A 21,216-nucleotide genomic window follows, 5' to 3' on the forward strand; every position below is an offset into this window, starting at 1 on the left:
TCAGGCATCAACCACTGCAACCAAATTCACCCTTACCTGTATAAGTTGCACTGTGTAAAAATGCTAGTTTTCCTAAAATAGTTAAGATTAACGATTTTATTTAAAGTACAAAATCAAGCCAAACAAAATTATTTATTTGGGCATTAGATTTATATAGAAACTAACTTTAGCTTCATAATGAAAATAAAAATCAAATGCACTAGAAATGTGCTTCCTCTGTGGGTTAGCAGTAGAAAAGAATGTATATTATTCTGTGTAAGGAATGAACTGAAAATTTCAGGGTTTAGAAGCCGTTCATTCAAAATCTCATATCCTGAAAATTGAGTCCTATGACATCAGTGAGCAGCTATAAAAACGGCAACACAAACGTTATACACTATGAATTTTAAATTGCTGAATAATTTACTTCAAGTTTTGGCAAAGGAAATCTAACTCTCAATTTCTCCTTCATCTTAAGATTTTTTTTCTCCTTTCAAGGATAAGTGAAAATTCTATTTGATTGAACATCCATTGTATCAGATAATTGCACAGTGTCTTTATCACATATCTTTTGTTTGCTTACTGCAGTGTCACATCATGAAAGTAGCTCGTACCAGGCTCTTGCTTTTTAGTTTTGAATGTATAAACTTGAGGCATGTTTGTGTCCAAATCTGAATTGGCTGTGCTGAACTAGCACAAACCCAGGGCAAGGGTCTGGAACTGTAACAAGATGCAAATTGTCCCAGTTGCTGCCTTGAGATTAAAACCCAAGGTTTTGTGGATTTCTACTAACAACTTAATAGGAAACTAAATTGCAAAAAGTAAAAGGATATTTGTAGACCCCCTGTTTCATGTAAGAGATTACAGAGAACTTGGGTTGTGTGTCAGGAAGATTGGGCTGCAAGCAAAGCCCTCTTATGGCAGGTCTGGTGTGCTTGTAGAAGTCAAGGAACTCAGCTGGACATGCCTCCTGCAGCTGGGCAAGGTCCTCACTCAGGGCCACAAAAGAGTCCCCCATGAGGAGAACAAACAGGTCTTTCAGCTTCCAGCAAACAGTGGACAAGTGAGGATTTCTTCTTGAATCTCAAAGAGGCAAGAAAGTTCTGGGTTCAATCTGGAATATTAATGATTTCCCCAGGTTTCTGCAAATCTGCTTAGCTTTCATTAAACAAATAATGAAATTAAATGAAATGACTTTTCATTTATACTTTCCTATGTAGTTGTGTTCCAAACAACTTCAGTAAGGAGAAAACCCTGCAAAAGTCAATTAGTACTTATTTGGGGCTCTAAACCTGCCATCTAATTTGGGGAAACATCCAGACCAGGATTTTTGGCAGTTTTACCATCTATGAAAGAGCTGAGGCACATTTTTTATAACCCTCTTCTCTTTGTTCATGCACGTTAGTAACAACAAACCTGGGGAAAATGCTACCAGTGCCTTTGAACTGGCCTGCTTATTTTTAAGAAACTGTGAAAACAATTATGTTTTGTTTTTTTTTAGAAACATTCATAGTGAAGTATTCAGACTCCTTTCCTGGTGTTTAAGGTATAAAAGTTAATTTTTTAATGTTATTTTTAATTAATTAATTTAATTAATTAATTTAATTTAATTTTAATTTTTTAACATTGCTTCCAGCAACAATCAATCTGCCATTAGCTCCAAGACACTTGGTTTCAGTTAAAAAAAATTCCCGAAAGTCATGGAAGTGCAGTATGAGCAAGCTACTCATGGGTGACTGGGTAGCTGCTATGAAACGATGAGAATGTAAAGGCCCACTCTGAAACAAGGGGGTACTAATGGAAGAGATGCAGGAAAAGGGAAGGAAGAATATTGAATTCCTATGGCTGTTTAGTGAATCAGGGGCTCAACATACACATTGTCACAGGAGACTGAATGTGACCCAACTCTGCTCCCAATACCCTACTAAATTAAAAGCCGTGATTGTGAACGCTCCTGTATTTAATGTGTACTAAAGGTGTGAAATCAAAAGAATTTTAAATTAATTGCAAACCAAACTTCTTCAAGTACAAAAAAACGTCTTCCGAGAGTAACTGTATGCAACAGAATGAAAACTTTACATTCATTTTAAAAATGCTGTCAATACACAATGTTACCTCAAGCAGAACAATATTAATTGACATGCTTTTTATTTTCTCCTCTAAGAAAGGAAGAAAAATTCTGATTTATATAAAACACTGTGCTTGTCCACTCAAAAACATGAATGTGAGGCAAGACACTTTACAGGAAGGCACCATCATAGGAATCTATTATTATCATCTCGATTTTCTGCCTCCTGTTTCTTGCATAACTGACAACTAAGAAACTCTGGGAATATTTTCATGATAAAGCTAACCAGCTTTGGAATAGCACACTGAAAACCACAGCAATACAATTCTGGCAGACTGTATTTTCAGAGTTCACTCATCACAGCCATGAGAAGCATTCTCTAGAAGGTAAATTTCTGATACAACTTCAAGATTATCCAATTAGCACACTGACTTTTTTAGATCAGCTTTTCTGAAAGCAATCTTCCTGTTTAAAGTAGTATTTGGCTCTTTAAGCATCCTCCTCTTTTCCCACTTTTTCCTCCTCGTTTCAGCCATTTGTTCTGTACAACCCCCCCAATTATCTTCTTACTTATGCTGTTTTGCTGCAAGTCCACTAAATCAATAAGGTCTTTGAGAATTTTCAACTTGGTAGGCATGTTGTTTTTCAGCTCCAACAAGGATGTCAGGAATGCTTTTATGCTATCAACTTAATAATGGTTATTTTGCTCCCTTATAGCCCAAAACCCCAAAGAAACACAATGCTGGGAGACAAAACTGCACAGGCAAGAACACGAAAATCCCTGAGTGAAGGCAACATTTGCAGACACAGAATAGGTGATGTAAACACCAAGAAATACTCTTCAGTTTTACCAATGTAGCTCTTCTCTTACAGATAATAGTAACAAAATATTCCATTGATTGGGATCTTTTCTCCATAAACACAGCTGCTTTGTCATGACTTGCAAAAATTGAGAAATAAGGTCAAATAAACAGAGCCTAACATTAACAGTCAATATATCATTCAAGGTTTTACCAAAGTTTGTCAGGTTTTGCCTTCTGCACTTAAATGTAGCTATTTTCAATACCTGCAGTTTCATGCAATTATTTTTTTCATAAATGGCTGTCTGTAGAAACCTGTTGCAGGCAAGTCAGAATATCAGTCTGAAAATACAACTGGCACCATGAAACAGTTTTGAAAAAGTTATGGCTACTTCAGTATCTGGCTCAGCTCTTCAACCCTTTTCCCCTCAACAGTTTAGTAGTATTTCTGACATTACAAACCAAGTATAACAACAATTTCAAATTCCCAGCATATCACTTTCAGACAAAAGAAGTGAGAGGTTGAGTTCTAGAGGTAACTTTTAATGCAAGTCTTGAAAATTTGAGAAGATTCTGATATTCTTCCCTTCTCGACACACGGGATTGCATTTATTTACATGTATTTTTACCTTATGCTATATGTTCATATTACCAGTTACCCTTCTCATTCTTAAACAACAGCATAAATGGTTTATAGTCATGACACCTGATAATAGCCTTGTTTTTCATTTATGCAAAATTAAAAAAAATTAAGCATAAATACATGTTTTAATCTTCTGGCAAGTCAGGATTTTCTCCTCATTTATTAATAGTTGTGTCTGGCGCAGCACACCAAAGGTGCTGATACTCATGACTAATCTATTTGAAGTTCAAGTTAGCTGAGAAGAGGTAATTTTCTTCAGTTCTTCATCTGATTCTTACTCATCCCAGGTATCTCCATATTTATTTACTTTAACTAAAGAAAACAAAAGAAAAAACAAAAGTAGTCATGTGATAGTTTAACTGCTGAAGTTTATCATAGACAGTGCCAAGAAATATAATGAAGTGCACTGTCATCTGAAGTGGTATGTGGGGAGAGAGTCAGTCACAGCACAACAGACATGTAATTAAAGCTACTTTTGAATAAATGGGGAGAAGAGTTTACTAATCACTTTACCTTAATGAATTAATATTCAATCAGGAGGCCTACTGCGCTAATTCCTGTTCTACAGAATTTGTAATGACTTTGAAACAAATATAAAGTGTGGATGAAACAAAGACAATTGGAGGAAACAGGCAAGGAATGTTACAATAAATAATGAGGCTACATAATCTGGTTACATGCACAGTTGGATGGATTCAGGATAGTTAAAAACACATTCAAAGACAAACAAACAGAAAACAGTAATCCCTACTAGGAAACTACTCAGCCATTATTATTTGGCAGCTTCCTTTAGCATAGGATTGAGTCAGAGAAAAAAAAAACAGGGTAGTGGTCTAACGGCTTTGTTCAGAAGTGTGCCACTGTAACTGAACAGCAACCAGAAAGTGAAAACAGGCTCTCTTGAAAGTGAGTCGCAAAGTCCTCTGTAATTGACTGCCATGACTGAAAAGGTTAGGGATGGCTCCATTTGATCCAGTAGGAATGCTGACACTAATCAGGCACCCCTTTATAAATCCACTTGCAAGTTAATTATTAAGCTCACTGTTTATTATTAACTATGCAGCAGAACAAGTGGAATAGAGCAAAATGCCTGGTCCTTGTTTCTGTGAGCTACCAGCAAACTGAGCATAATGCCCTGACAAATCTCTTCGGAGATATTGCAGCGAGACACAATGAGAAGCTCTCTCAAAGTACGATTTGATCTCCATTTCTTTTATCCATGGCAGCTGAACAGGCTGCACTCATTCCCTGGAAAATGGGCCAGTCTAGATCACTATGCAGATGCACGAATTTGTGCCCCTGCAGGGAAGGGAGAGGGCAACGGCAGATGGAAGTTTGGGATTGCTTAAAGCTTGTTCAAACATGGTTTGGTTTCCCTTCTGTCTTTGCAAGGGAGGGCAGAAATCACTGTCTCCTATATGCTAGGGACCCAGTGATAAGAGGATGAACCAAGGGGTAGTTACTCAGAAAGCATGAACCAGCACACAGCAAGTAACATGTCCAGTTTGACACAAGGAGCTAAATCGGATCTTAGCCCACAACATCAGTGTAATCCCTGAACTGCAGATTTAAATGTACTCGCATGTGTAAACCATTCCTAAATTTTTGAATTCACTCCTTACTCTTTTTCCCTAAAAATGTGAAGAGATACTTTAGAAAGTCTATTTAAAAATCTCACGCACCGCTCAGTTTTATTCTCAAAACCCAAGTACAGCCTTCAAATGGAACACAGAAATATAAGGAAACATAAGGAAAATAATGCAATATTTGATCAACATTTTATAGAGGTCTTTTATATACCACAAGTAACTAAAAATAAAGTAAGAAATGCACATTCTCATTTCACATCCATATTTGCCACAGAGTATGGCAAGGTTTTCAGAAAGCTGCTTAATGCACCGTTCGCAAGTGACATTTCTAGGCTTTCTATTTGTGGAGAAGTATCTTGAAAAAGAAACACTGTGTAAATCCGTGAAGTGTCAGCCAATGGAATTTAAAAGCAATCTGAAACCACAGCTTCAATAATTTTTTCCTGTCTCATTTGGCACAGTCACATAAGAGAAAGCATTTTATCCTTGATAGATAAAAATCACTACACAAAAATTGTTTATAATTTTTCTTTCAAGACTGAAGATCTGTCCAAAGATAGATGATCTGCAGAAAGTAATTCACAAGCATCAAAGAGACTGACACTCTTAAGCAACTCTGTTCCAAAGCTTAGTGTCACTGCTTCAGAATCTTTTGCTTTAATACACTCTTCTATACTTATTACCACTCATTAAGCCTAATAGGAGACAACTTTAGGAAGCTAACTTCCTAAGAGTGTTGTTGCAACATGGCTGACAAGACTGGGCAGTGCACACAAACCCAAACAATTCACCCAAGGTGACTTGTCCATCAGTGTGTTAAATGGTAAAATATTCCTCTTGCTACAATTGTTTTTACAGATGCCACATGAAATTTAAGAAGTTCTACAGCAAGCAATTATTAATTGCTTCTGTGTCTCCTTTTCAAAAAATTGATTTGAATCAAAAAGTTGTCTGCATGGCATCTTGCTCTTCAGGACATTGCATTCTTATTTTGCTCTGTAAAGTTTTCTTTTTCACTGTGAAAACAAATCTCAATATTGCTGCCAAATACCATTTCCTTCCTCTGGGTTTTAATGTAGAAAATGAACCTCTACAAACAATGCCTCTATAGAAATCCACTAATTCCACATGAAACTATTCATAAAAATAAATACCCTCCCCTTTAAACCATCAACCATGTGCTCTATTTTGAGAGAACAATGCTATCTCACACTCCCCCCTCCCATAGCTCTTTGGTATAGCTCTGAGCTCAGAGAATTCTTTGTTGAAAGAGGTTGCTCAATATACTCAATGAAGCAAAACTTGTGAGCTTTTCAGTCTGGCACCAATCAATATGGCTACAGAAAAGGAGTTACAGTTTTCTATTGGATGATTAAAATGTTTGAAAAAATAACTAATCTGAAACAGGAAACTACAGACCATATGTATCACATATGGGATACCTGCAGATACTCTAATTAGAAATTGCTTAAAAGGTATGCAGAATTAAGCTTTGTGTTTGCAACCATTTTTAACATATGGCAAATATCTGAATTTCACAAGTATTTCTGTAAATCGATATATTACCTTCCTTAGCTGGTTTTTCCTGTGAAAACTTGCTTGGAGTTTCTGCCTTTGGTGGTTGCATTACTTCATATGTCTGTCTGTGTTTATTCCTTAATTCCTCATATGTGATGCCTTTTTTTTTACGAGTTTCTTCTGGAACTGGAGCAGGTTCTGAAAGCAAAACAAAGAGAAAAATACTAAATGTGACATAACACATCAAAATTTGGCTTCAACATGTTCTAGAATACCAGTCAACTACTGTTCAATCCCAAATTAAAAGAAGCATAACAACTGCAATTCTAAGTACAACAGTGAATGTATATGGTCTTCAAATACTACGTTGCTTTTATCCTTTAAATTTCATCAAACTGCTTTTAAACACTGGCTGTTATTAATTTTCTTCACGTTACCATAAGAAATTCTGCCATGTGGTACTTGATGGATAAAATAGCTCTGGTCATCTAAAATTTACAATAATTATACATTTGAGATAGATATGATTTCTGAAGAGAAATCTAAGTGAAGCTCAAGGGTTTGCATTAAGGCTTTTAAATTTTGCTTTCAAATAATTAGGACAATATCTATCATATGATGCCTGATAAACATTTAATCATTTTATCTATATTTATAATGCAGAATCTTGGTTGAATAATAAAGGTTTTACCAACTACTGATAATTTTGATAAAATGCCATAATAATTTTCTTGACACGTTTATATCTGATACTTTCATGTAATTATAACCAAGTTGCATGAAAGGGCTTTTTTAGTGAAACAAAACATCTTTCGTAAGTTGAAAAAATCCAAACTAATTCAAAGTAAAAAGCCCTGTATTTGATAGTAACTTCCTCCTTTGTGTATCAGAGACACATGAATTCAAAATCCTGTGTTTCCCCTGCAATAACTGAGAACAGTTCATACTGGAAGGAGGGGAACAGCTGCATAGTACTTGAAAACCGTTTTAGTTCTCTGTGAGAAAATCAGATGGTTGGTGGATAGAACACAATATCCATTCTGTTCCCAGGAGACATAAATGTCTGTTATATTGTTGTGAAAAAAAATTTTAAAAAGTTTAATGTCACTGAGTTACAGCAGTTACATTTACATTACAGTTTAATGTCACCAGTTACAGCTCCAGGGAGGGTGGAACTGCAATCACCTTGGAAGGGCCAGCAGGCAATTGGTAGGCTGTGGTTTATTCAGTACAGTGAAGTGATGGCATATTCCCCCTTCTTTCAGTCAAAAAGAACTTTCTGTCCAACTGAGTTTTTTGCAGATTCCACAGCACCTTGCAAGTTAATTCAAGATCTTTACTTGCAATTAAAGTGATTTTCAGCCAGAAAACCCTGAATCTAGTCTACAGTTAGAACACAAAATCTATATTCATCTTTTGTGTAAAAATAATTCTTGTATTTTTTCAGCTCTTTCATTCAAAACCACTATATTGTGCCATGTGTGTTTGCATAAGGTGAGAATACATAGTTTAGTAAGAGTGGTATCTAAAAGAAAGGCAAAAGTCTTTGCAGTACAAACTGTTAAATATCAAGACTTACCTTGAATGGTGTAATCAGTAATTCCTGTTGGTGAAGATTCATTCAGAGAAGCACTGAATGGAATGGGTTCATAACTTGAGAGGGCTCTATCTGTTGAGCTGTAATCATCTGAATAGCTAGAAGAAGGTGGGAATCCAGCTCTTGGAGAAGATGACTCAAATGACTGAGAAGGTATGTCTGAAAATTCAGATTTACGACTGGAACGGCTGGAAAATAATAGAACTAAATATTAAATATGAAAATACTGAAGTTAAAAATGGAACTATAAGAGTAACAATACTTGCAATTCAAGAAAATGTTCTTTCATTTTAGTTTAGTTTCCAACTGAATCATCATCTTAAAACATTTTGATGTTTTAGGTGTTTTCTTTGCCTGGCAAAAATTTCTACAGTCAGCATTCTTCCCTTCCTCACAGAATCTAAGCTCATATCTCCACAACAGGAGGGAAAAGAGACAAAACATATTGCACTTTACAATAACTGAAGTTATAATCCTTTTTCCCAAGTAATCTTAAGACAAAAACACCCCACATCAGACACAAATAGTATATGGTGTGCCCATGTAACTAGTAGGTAGTATGAGCTACAGTTATTTTTAAAAGCCTTTTAGGAAGAATTTGGTATTTAAAACCCTTCATCATTAAAAGCTGCTGTAATTGATCAGGACTGAACAGCAGAAGGAGAACAAACAGCTATCTTGGGAAAACTAAATTATGAAAACTAAGCAAGTTGCTGAATTCTGCAAAAATATTAATGAATTTTCTCTTGAGAGAGAAAGGTAATATCACATAAAGAATAATATTGAAATTGGTGACAGATATTTGAAAGTATTCACTGTATTCTTAGAGTGGCCTTGCAAGCCACTACACAACATGTCCCTCCATCAGGAATGCCACCACTTCGTGCAATTAGAACATCTCTAGAATATTTTATTAAGTTTTTACTTTTAATTTCTGCTTAGCTGTACTTTTAACTTCCTATTAAAAACATTTGCAATTACTCTTTATTTAGTTTTCATAATAAACATACAGAAAAAAGCCATTTTATTGACTCAATTATGTTTTTAAGATATATGCAAACACATTTTTAAAAAACTAACGAATCTTTTAGCTCCCTATGAGTTTTTAACTGCAAATCAAATTACCAAAATACATTAATTAGCAGACATACAATGCCCAGGAAAGTATAATGATTTCTGTTGCTGGGTTAAAAGTATAGCATGTATGGATAATAATGCAATTGAAATGAATTCAAATTATTTATTCAACCAAGGAAAAGGAATTTATCACTTAGGAAATAAAACTTTACAGATACAAATGGGCCATTAATGGTTGAAGGAATTTATTGGTGTGGCAGATGATGACACTTAAACAAGTTCTCATGTAAACACAATTAATGAGCATGACAATTTCATATTAGAAACTGAAGGGACAAGTCCAACTCCAATTCAGTTGATTCTATACAGCAAGTGTATGAAGTGGAAATGCCTGAAATTGTTTGATGTCATAAAACCATAAACATTTCAGAATAAATGTAAATCTTGCAGACAAAATAAAAACTCTCATAAATTTGAATTTATAGTGTAATTAACAATTTAAGCAAATCCTTTATAAACATTTAACAAATCTCAGCACATACACAGGAGGACTACTACTCACTATCCAAACACTATTCTCCCAGTTTTGAATCAAGGGTTTAAGTGACATATTCTGAAAGCAGCTTGCATTAAAAACCAGTTGAAGTAGAAAGCATTCTGGAAGAAAACAGGAAATAGTTTTAAGAACCTGATGAGTTTCTCATATGTACAGCATAATGCTGTTACAGATGTAAAGGATTTAAACAAACAGCACTTAGTTTGACCACCGTGCTTCTTCCTGCACTGATATTGTTTACTGAGCTCTTTCCTTTGATAAACACTGAAATCATTTCCACCCTTTTCCTACTTCAATCAAACTATGGGAAAGACTTCCAGAATGTAACACTATTTTATTTAAGTTAATATAGTTTACTTCTAAACTGGAACAACAACTTGTGCTGTAAGTAAATTGAATGGGAAACATTCTTAATTTTACAAGGAATACAGTTATGCTAAGTAAAATATCTATTTTTCTACTTCTCAAACTGATCAGTTGTATCTAAAGTGCTCAAAATATGTATTTTATACCTTGCCAACTGATATGAATACAGATTCCTGAAAGTGGTAAATTTGAGGTAATAGGGAATGAGGGAAGGTGCAGATCTGAAGGTGTTGGAAAGCTGCAAAAGTAGTATTGACCTGTTAGTGTTTAAAATACCCTATTCAGAATATGTTTTAAATTTAAAAGACACTTAAATTCTTACTTAGGTGAACTATGTCTCTGAGCTTGTCGTAGAACATCTCCTATTGGGGAATCCTTCAGTTTCTTAAATTTCTCGCTACAGATTGGCAAGTAGGATATCTTTCCAGCCAGGTATCCACACATTCCAGCAACTTTTTAAAAAGAAAAAGAGATGCGTTTACATGCTGTACTATAATATTCAACATTGTTTTAAAATAATTTCAAATAGATCATGTAGTATCTTGAATAAAAGAAAGAAAACCAGTTTAGATCTAAACCAAAACCACACAGTAATCATCTCTGCTTCTTCTGCAGACAAAGGGTACTAAAACCAAATGCAACAGCTGAACAGAGACATAAAGTAATGATTTAGACATGGTGTAAACATCAGATGATTTCAGCTAGTACTTGGTGAATGAAAGGTGACAAAAAAAAAAGAAAAAAAATTGCATTGTTTTTTCCCAAGATCTAGAAATCACAATGAACTATCAAAGATAAACCAATCAAAAATAAATACAGGCAGTAAATTCTGCTAATTTAATCCATCAGAACAGTCAGATCCTGAAAAGGCTTTACTAGTATGAAGAGAGATCTAAATCAACTTAGTAGGCTCAGTATCTTCTGTAAAGAATTCTGTGATTTGGCTGCCAGAGGGCAAAAAACTGAATTAACTGAACCCTTGTAATCACTAAGCAAACAGCTTCAATTTAGTGCATGAGCTACTTCCATCTGCTGCAAAGGACATAAGAATAAATTACCAAGATATCTCTTTCTGGGCCTAAAACTTAGAATTTCCATTAACTGGCTCCAAGTTTTATGAGTGGGCCAGTGGTGTATGGAGGATTCAGTGGGAGTTAACAGTTGTTTTCTTGTTGACTTTGTGGGAGAAAATTACTGGACCCTTTTATCATGTGCAATGAGTATTTACTAAATATAAAGAATCTCAAGTCAGGAAAGAGTTAATTATCAGTAATGTTAATCCTCTGCAATTCTCAATGTAATCTCTAGATTACATTGCCTGGGAATCAATACGCAGGGGATTTTACCCTAGCCTGCTGTACTGAAATTGTGATTCCTGTTCTAATGTCTTGTTTTCTAAAGAAGGGTAAAAATGCTTTTCCATGGGAATAGAGAAGAACAGCCACAACTATGAATGAAGTTTACAAATGAGGAATGTAATGGTTTAGTTGTTAAGCAGGTAAAAAAAAAAAAAAAAATCAAACACCTCATATACAATAAATATGTGCAAAGAGAAAAATTACAAGCCCTTAGACTGGCCTAAGAAGAATTCAAACTAAATATTTAGCAAAATAAAGCTTAACAGAAAAGCTGATTACTCTTTTGTGCAAATTACAAAGAGAAAGTCTCTTTTCCTTGAGGCCTTCTAGTAAAGAAAAGGGGAAGTATCTCTCTGAAAGACATTTCACTCAAAGTAATCATTGGTCAAAGTATTTGGTTTATTTTATTACAGAAGTAACAGCCAGATAATCCACATTTTTGAACTTAGCACAATAAATTAGGTATTGTTCTTTGCTTCTACATTAACTGTGACAAGATCTTAGAGAAGCAGATTAGACATGACCAGGTCCTATTGCAGACTAATCTAAAGTACAGGCACAGGAATCTTCCCCTTCTTTGTCAAAGACAGAGAGAGGATCAGTAGCTCTCTGCTGTGTTGAAGGGGATGCTGTCAATGTAGTGAATCAGCCATGACTAACTAGAAGGTTCAGTAAATTGTCAAGAGTACCTAGAAAACCACTGAGAAAAGTATAGTTTTCCTGCAGGCAGAACACCCTAGCCAGCCCAGTTGCACCTTATTTCTACCCCTGATTTCAATAAATTAGTTCTATTAAATAAGAAAATGTGGCCCTTATGTGTAGGAGTGACTGAGGAAATAGCAGTTCTATTATTTATTAAAAATGTTTGTGTTATACCATTGTTTGGTGTTCAAAGAAAGTAACCACAATTTATCATAAACAACTGAAGCCCTAGTCTCTCACATTCATTTATCTGCTTAAACAACACTTCCTTGACCACAAATCATGGGGTTTACCCTCTTCCCACTGAAGTAAACTGGCTGTATCTGCACAGATTGGCAAGATGGCAACTTCCTGTTTTACTGTCCTGTATTACATTGAAAAGGTTAATTTATTAAGTTAATAATTTATTTTTGATTATACTTAATCCAAAAATCATTCACATGAAATTGGTTTTTTCCTACAATTGTACATACATAATGTCCAGGAAAAAAAAAAAAAAAAGTAATTAAAATAGCCTGAATGGGACACGTGAGATACATGAATAAAGACCTTCAAATTAGGAAGGGAGGGGTGGGTGTATTCTGGCAATGTAATTTAAAGTAAGGTTGCACAGTCTCTATTTACAATGTTTTTATCTTAAATGATTATGTTACATTTATCAAGCAATTTTATACAAATCTCATAAACAAAACAAAAGTCGTCCAAAATATGCAGTACAAATTCAGACAGTGAATAAATCACTGAATCATAAAATGGCTTGGTTTGCAAAGGACCTTAAAGATTATCTAGTTCAAACCCTGCTGCCATGAGGAGGGACATCCCACACTAAACCTGGTTGCTCAGGGCCTCATCCAACCTGGCCTTGGAAGGAGGAATGAGGTATCCACAACTGCTCTGGGCAACCTGTCCAGTGCCTCACCACCCTCAGTAAAGGATTTCTTTCTAACATTTAATCTAAATCTCTCCTGTTTTAGTTTAAAGCCATTGGTCACAGTGGACATTAGGAAAAAGTTCAGAAAAAGAACATACCCCGTGAATACAAGCTGAATTTATACATAGCTTTTACTTACATGCAACTTTAATAAAAGAGCCAAGTCTTGAGCTATCTCTTAGAACACCTGAAAATGAGGATGAAATCAGACATTAAGATGTATTACATAAAATATATGTAATTAGTTATTAAGAATTAAGTTGAAAAACCTCAACTGTAGTTATGTTTGTACAAGTAAGTTACTCTTTTACACTTCACATTAAAGAAAACTTAAAAGATTCCTAATATCTGAATTTCCCATGAAATTTTAAAAATCTAGGAATTATTTCCTTAATCATATTTAATCACAGGGTTATTTGTTTTATAATCAGTGAGATATTGCACTTTTCACACAACATAAAACACACATGAACTTGATTTTAAATTCAGCTCCTTCTTTATGTTGAGAAACTCCAAATCATGTAGCTGCAGTTTGAGATTCTTTTAGTTACAAGTAGATTGGACATGATATTATCATAATAACTTTCCTAACAGCAGAACTCAACTGAGCAAATTGAAATGAAACAGAAGTAGTTTTACACTTTACCTTTTCTAATTAAGAAACTAGTACCAAGCATGCTCACTGCAGCCAAAGGAAAAGCTGTGAAGAAGAAAAAAAGCGGTTTAAAATCCAAATTTCAATATTTTCAACTACATTTAACAAATATGCAATAAGAGTGTTCTTAAGTTAATTTGTATAATATAAAGATATATATAAAATTGAGAAACTGTATATATATTATCAAACATTGTCAATTCCAGTTTTTAAGACATACTACAAATTATGTGGTACTAGTTAACGAGTCACCCTGCCTGCATTATATTTCATGCTTCCTAAAATACAAAAGCCAGTGTCAGATGGAATACAGCTCTTCAGACTAGACTCCAGGTCTAGCTACAACTCCTACAGCATCAAGGTACAGAACTTTAAGCTAGAGAGGCATACACAATTTGTCCAAACAGGAGGAAGTTGTACAGAGGCTAGCGCCTCTAAAAATTGTTGATAATCAAACTCTGATGTTTTAATGTAAGAACTTTGGAAAAAGTTTAACTCTTACAGAGCTATAAATCAGATTGATTAAAATTAGGCAATGTTTCATTCACCAAATATAATTCAGCAAATCAACCAAATTTAATTTAGCAAATTAAAAAACAGGGCAGCTTTTTCTGTAGCTTACCAATCACATTATACAACCTGCTTAGGGTCAGGAATGCAGAGAAAACATTCTGGAAGGCCATCACTGCCTACAACAACCAGCTTAACAGTTTATGTCTATTTTCATTATATTGAAATTATATTATAATATTATATTATATTTTCATTATATTATGTGGCAAGAAGCATTTGGAGATTGCAAAAAACAAAATGAATGCTTCTTTCAAACAATGATAATTATATAAGATTATGGTGCAACTATTCATAAAGACCACCACCCCTGCACAAGATACAGGGACAATGAAGTAACAAACACAACACAAGTCTAAAGTTATTTACATTAAAGATTTAGATGTGCCATAATGAAATTTAATTTCATGCAAGGATAAAAATGTAGTTATTACAAAAAGACTGAATGACTTCCAGGAGAGAAATTTTTCCAACAGCACTAGATGGTTGAAGTATTTTGATGCACACTATTTGCTAATTAAGTTCATATTTGAAGACAAATTATATTATTGGAAAGCAAAGTATTAAAGAATACTTCGCAAATTAACAGCTAATTCTCTCACAAATTCTGACAGGTCAAAACTAGGTAAGCAGTCCAACCAGCATCTCAGGGTAAATGCAACTGACGTCACATTTAAGAAGAAATACTGGCTCCTTGGTTCAAAGTAAGATTACAGCAAAACTTCAGAATAGAGAATAAAACCTACCAACCTACTAGATATTAAAAATCTGATGCTTTTAGAGATTCCAGACTTAGATTTTCCAAAATTTACCATTCTAAATTTCCTGAGATATAAAATGACAGCACAGATTTTAAATTAAATTGTAAAAGAAAAACAAAACAAAACCAATGACAAAACAAAAAACCAACAAAAAAACCCCAATAAAACAAGGGAAGGGAGGGTGTGTAAAGAGAAATACATTCAAAAATTATTACAGAGGATTTCTGTCTAACCATTAGAAGTTTGAAATGATTTATAGACCTAACATAAAACACTCCACATTCCAAAACCAGGCTACATTAGTATGGGAGCATATAAGTGACTTGAAATGGTAACTAAAAATAAAAAAAAATAAATTTTTTTTAAAAAAAATATATATTAAAATAATGAATGAAATTCAGCTAAATGAAAATTGGATTAATTCCTAAAAATTAATATGAATTATTCAACTGTAGGAAAAAAAACCAAAACAACAAAATAAACTTAATAAATCAGAAAACATCAATGCTATGGGTAAAGAGTACTTTTTCTGCTTCAGGAATAAAATACATCTAGAGAAAATAATGGAAGGTTGATATATCAACAGAACATAAGGATGGTAATATAATGTACCCAAGTCAAAATTGTTTCATGGGAAAAATGTTGGATCAACATGATTTGATTTTGTTAGCAAGACTAGAAGTTGAAGGCTGTAGTGTGAATTTTTAAGAGCGTAAGAATTTATACAATAATGTGATTACAAATTAGTCACTCCAGTAAAGCATATATTAAACTGAATTGTGAAATGACTAGTGGCAGAAACTGTTAAGGGAAACTATGTCAAAACCCAGATGGTTTGTAAGAATGAGTAAAATTTGCTACAGCTTGAAATTTGAATAAACAAACTGAAAATACACAGATTTATAATAACTTCAGTGAATACCAAAAGCTGACACAATACAAAGTGAGGAGTTCAGGGCAGTCACACAAGCAGCCTTTTGGAAAGGGGAGTTCAAGCAGTATGTATTTAATACAGTGAATACAACAGTCTAGTATGTGTATGCTGAACAGGGAAACAAAGATGGGAGACTTAGAAAACAGTGATGGCCTTTAGGCCCTCCCAGTGAGACAATAGCACAGTACTCAACTCCTGGAAAGAAAAGTCTGTCACTGTTGTAGCACCCTAAACAGAAACAACTCAAGAAACTAACTTACGGCTTTCAAGTAATTCTTACATGTTGTTTCTTCAGGGACTATATAAAAATGCATAGGGCAATGAAGTACATTGCCAAGCAGCAGAACAGCTCAGGAACAAACAACTCTCTCTCCTCTTTGTTTTCCAGAAGATAGATTATCAATAAACCATAACCAATCATCATTGTAGCACTAATGGACCTGCCTCTTTCATTTATAAAATTATATAGAAAATGGCTACGTTTTAGCAAATATGCTGAAGACTTCCAAGTATTTGTGTAAAAGCGGATGAGGAAAATGCCAAACCAATGGAGAAAGACAAAACAGAACTTTGAATTGTTAATTCACAATATTAAAATCACAATGCCTTAGGAGCTATTCCTGAAAGTACTGGCTTCCATGAGAAATCAGAGCCCCAGTGTGCTAAAATTAGAAAATCTGCTGCTAAATTCTTCATCTGTCCTGGTTTTTGCCAAGCCACCTACCAGCATCAGGAGTAACCTAGTAGTGTGTGATAAAACAGCAATTAACAATCACAGCAGAGGGCTTGTTCAAACCTCATGACCAGGTGTACAAAAATCAAGCAGCCTTGAACCTTAGGGTAACAGAAAACATGGACACACACAGCAGTTTTCTCTTAAAGTTGAATAGTGACTACTTATACACTGTTCTCTTCACAGGTCTCTATAAAGATGAAAAACAATAGTTATAAATCCAACTATTTTATTCTTGCTTGTTAAAAGTAACAATAAAAATTGAAAATAAAAATGCAGAAATAACACAAAAAAGAAAACCCAGTAATATAAATGAGAGTCATTAATTATATCTATCTTCAGACTTTTAATAAGCACGTTAACTTAAAATATGAAGAGATCTTTTTGTAAGGCACAAAACTTAGAAATTATGTCACACCTTTTACAAAACTGCTGCAAACTCTTAGTAAATACTACATGGATCAGCATTTGCTGGGACACAATTTTAGTACATGTGAAGCTTGTTAATGCACTGTTGTGCTATATTGACCCAGGCCCTCTGTAATGCCTCAGGTAACAGAAAAAGCTAAGGGTGGAAGGAAAGCAACCACGTTTAGCAGCAAAGTTAACTTACCTCTATATGTGAAACTCTCTTCAGCACATTCCTTGAGTAGTCTTCTTTCCTCCTCTGTTGGAACATAAGGCTTAGGTACTTCCCTCTTTCATCATGGAAACAGATTAGAAAAGAATGGACAAAAGAACAGTTTGGGGCCATTTTTCAAAATCAAAAAACGTAACGCCTAACTTTCACACCTTGTAGTTTCTACACTTTCACCCAGCTATACTTAAGAAACCAGTGCCTCTTGTCCATAAATGTCACATGAAATATACCATTAAAAAAATCCAATGCTTCTAAAAATTACGTGAAAGAGCAGGAAATACTTTGTAGATGGTCAGATCCAAACTCATCTCAGCCCTGCTACTTCAGAAAAGCCTGCTTTGGTCCCTCCAACCAGCCTTCCAAATAGCTGACATCTGACAGATCATTAAGTGCCTTTTTAAAGTATTTCTCAGGGTTTCGAAGACAACAGAGTGTGTTGCTGGTTCACACAAATATAATTCAGTGAGAGCTGACCAGCTGTTTTGCCAGTGTGTGAGGTTTGTGCAGAGGTGCTGAGCCTGTCCCACCGTGAGAGCTGTGCCGCCGGGCACGCTGCCAGACACGGGCAGGAGAAGCACAGCTGTGAGAAGGCTATCGGCTCTAAGGGAACAGAGAATCAGAGAGTCAATTGAGTTGGAAAAGACTTCTGAGGTCATCTAGGACTGAACACCACTTTGTCAACCGGACAGTGGCACCAAATGCCATGTTCAGTCGTTCCTTAAACACCGCTAGGCACGGTGACTCCAGAATCTCTCTTAGCAGTCCATTCCGATATCTAATGACCCTTCCTGTGAAGAAATTTCGTCTAATGTCTAATCTACACCTCCCCTGGTGCAGTTTAATACTATGCTCTCTTGCTCTATCGCTTGTTGCCTGGGAGAAAAGGCCGATCCCTACCTGCTAACAACCCCCTTTCAGTTACTATCACAGTTGTAGACGGTGATAAGGCATCCCTGAGCCTCCTTTTCTCCAGGATAAACAACTCCAGCTCCCACAGCCACTCCTCATCAGATTTGTACAGACGCCTCAAGAGCTCCGTTGCCCTTCTCTGGACATGCTCCAGCACTTCAGTGCCCTTCCTGAACTGAGGAGCCCAAAACTGAACGCAATACTTGAGGTGTGGCCTGACCAGTGCTAAGTACGGGTGGATGGTGACTTCCCTGCTCCTGCAGGCCACGATATTCCTGATACAGGCCAGGATGCCACTGGTACAGAGCACATCGTCGGCTCACGGTCAGACGTGAACACCTCCTTAACTCCTGCCAGGACCCCCCGCCCGGCCCCGGAGAGGCCTCAAGGGCACTGGTCCCGCGGGGAGCTCAGGGCAGGAGCAGCCGAGCGGCTGTCAGGAATCCCCTTTCCCCGGCCCGAGCCCGTCGCCTCGCTCCCCGCCTCGCCGCCCCCAGCCCCGCCAGGTTTCCCCGCGGCAGCGACGCCGAACCAGCGCAGTTACCTCGGCCGCGTCGCCGCCGGGGCCGGGTCCCTGCCCGGCCTCCATGGCCGCCGTGACCCGGAACTGCGCGCGGCGGCGCAGGGCGCATGCGCACAGGCGCTACCGCCGCAGGGCGGGTGGGCCGCCGCAGAGCTGCCTGCGCCGGGTGCGGGCCCGCGCTCCGATAAAGGGCAGCACAGAGCTCTTGTCTGCTCCCGCCTAGCTCCGGCTGTGGGCACGGTACCCTCAGGTTTGTGAACCGCTCGCTAAAGATGCGTGGCTGGAGTTTCCTAAAAGGAAAGGATCTGTGTTGCCTAAAAAAAGGGTTTTTCTGAATCAGGACTAAGGGAGGGTCTGGTGGGCAACTCTTGAGCTCGAAAGTGGTATAAATTTGGTGGTCAGGATTGTCTTGGAGTGGAAGACTAGGAAGTTGTGTGCTTTATTCTAGCTAATGCCGTGGAAATGGCAGCTTTAGCGGGTGCTTGCTGTTTATGAGAAATAAGGAAGAGTTGAGGAAAAAACAATAAAATACGTTTTTGATAGTGCAGTGTCTGCCTTGGCATTTTCTTGTAAACAGGCAGTACTGTGGCTTGAGTTCACAGTATGCCGATATGCCCGTACTTGCCTATGGAATGTACCACTCCTTTTAAGCCTTTCCTAGAGCAAGCCATTGCCTCTTTACCCTGGAATTCGGCTTAAATTGCTGCTTTCTGGCTTGATGGCTGTACAAAAAAGGGTCCATGTCTGAAGACAGGAGAAGGAAGGTTTTTGAGATTGAAGGTGATTTTTTGAAATTGGTATAGAACTATGAAAGGAACACCGTGAATGTGTGAAGGGCCTAGGAGAAATGGACTAATGAAAGCCATAGATGAGATTGGATTATTGAAACAAGACGGGTGAATAGAACCAGTAACTATGTGTAGAGGGGTTCATTTATTCATACCTCCTATTGTACAATAAATACATTTCTAATTTGCATGAGATTGGAAGTAATTGGTGTTATCAGGCAATCTCTGCTTGTCACCTGGGCCCATGCTAATGAAACATTCTCCAATACATGACTGTCCTTGATGTGTGTTATTAGTTGGAAGGGAAAAGATTTTGGCCTCATCAGCTCAATACAGTTTTATGGGATTACAGCACAAGTATATTAAGATGACTTCATGGGTTTTTTTCCCCACTTATCTTTCAGTACACTGTAGGCAAAGAATACAATGGGTTTTCAAAGTTTGAACTTTTGTGGGGTAGGACATGCCTATGAATTGCACTTCCTCCAAACACGGAGCTTCACTGGGGAGGAAATGGCAATCAGTCGCCTTCATTGTAGAAAATAATGACTCTGAGCTTCTGTTTTGCTTCTCGGTTGTAAAATTAATAGTTATCCATTCAGTTTTCTCACTTCACTGTCTTCAAGTCTCTTAGACTTCTAATGGGAAAAAAGTAATTAAAATCATGCAGCAAACTGGTGAGTTTACCATCCATTCAAAAATCTTACCTAGTACAGTCTTCTTGTGAGGTACTTAAGGGTTTCACTTGGCTACATACATCTATTTGTTGGCTTAGAACTTCAGTTGTAGGGCCATGTGCAGCATAGATGGTAGACCATATCTGCATCCTTGGCAGTTCATTCTCTGTACTTGAGACCTGTTTTTGGAGTTCATTCATTGAAAAAAATGTTAACAAGGACACCCTTTTTAACTCTCTGGTCTATTTTTACAACTTCCTTTATACTCATGCTATCTTTCATGCAACTATGAGAACTTCAGTTTACAATCAGTGATGGCGTCACCGAGTCCTTCTGATAAAAATAAGATCTTGTTCTCTTGCAAGGCTGAAGGCTATATATTTAACCCCTATCTTGAATACTGTTTTCTCTCCTTTCTGCTTTAACAGGTGCCATTATGCAATATGCCATTTTTTGTTTATAAATCTATGCTCTGAAGTAGTTCTTAAGAACTCTCAGGGATCTCAAACTGTTTGTTTTAACAACAAGCACAGTAGTGATTTGATGCTTCAACAGCTGTTTTATAATTGCTGTTCTGTGTTGTTTTATACAGAAAAATTATAGATTATTTGTATTAGCATAAAGTTATAATTTTTTGGCTACCTTAGGAGTCAAAATTATTTTTAGGAGTATTAAAACTCACATATCTATGTCTCTAAACTTTTTATCTTTTACGACTTAATATCATGTAAGAATGAAGAATATATTTAAGATTCAAAATACTGCCATACAAAATCTTGATAGTTAACCTTTAGAAATTTGAAGTTATTTCTTGTGAAGGAGAAGCCTTGAAGGAAAAATGA

At 36.3% G+C, this 21,216-nt stretch overlaps 1 protein-coding gene across 2 annotated transcripts; it reads right to left on the bottom strand.

Annotated features, from left to right (window-relative positions):
- Positions 1-2,110: 2,110 nt before the first annotated feature.
- OCIAD1 (OCIA domain containing 1) lies at positions 2,111-19,033 on the bottom strand. Of its 2 annotated transcripts, none has more exons than XM_033513948.1 (8): positions 18,931-19,033; positions 17,451-17,504; positions 13,831-13,884; positions 13,324-13,371; positions 10,516-10,645; positions 8,177-8,382; positions 6,646-6,795; positions 2,111-3,802 (listed from the first exon to the last, which is right to left on the bottom strand). In XM_033513948.1, the coding sequence occupies exons 1-8, from the start codon at positions 19,016-19,018 to the stop codon at positions 3,765-3,767; spliced, it is 768 nt and encodes a 255-aa protein (XP_033369839.1). In that variant the 5' UTR covers positions 19,019-19,033; the 3' UTR covers positions 2,111-3,764. The 2 variants fall into 2 exon arrangements, with proteins under 2 accessions (XP_033369839.1, XP_015480942.1); XM_015625456.3 differs by having other exon boundaries at positions 17,451-17,535; positions 18,931-19,024.
- Positions 19,034-21,216: the final 2,183 nt, after the last annotated feature.

This window comes from Parus major, chromosome 4 (genome assembly GCF_001522545.3).
Source record: "Parus major isolate Abel chromosome 4, Parus_major1.1, whole genome shotgun sequence".
Lineage (NCBI taxonomy): Eukaryota > Metazoa > Chordata > Aves > Passeriformes > Paridae > Parus > Parus major.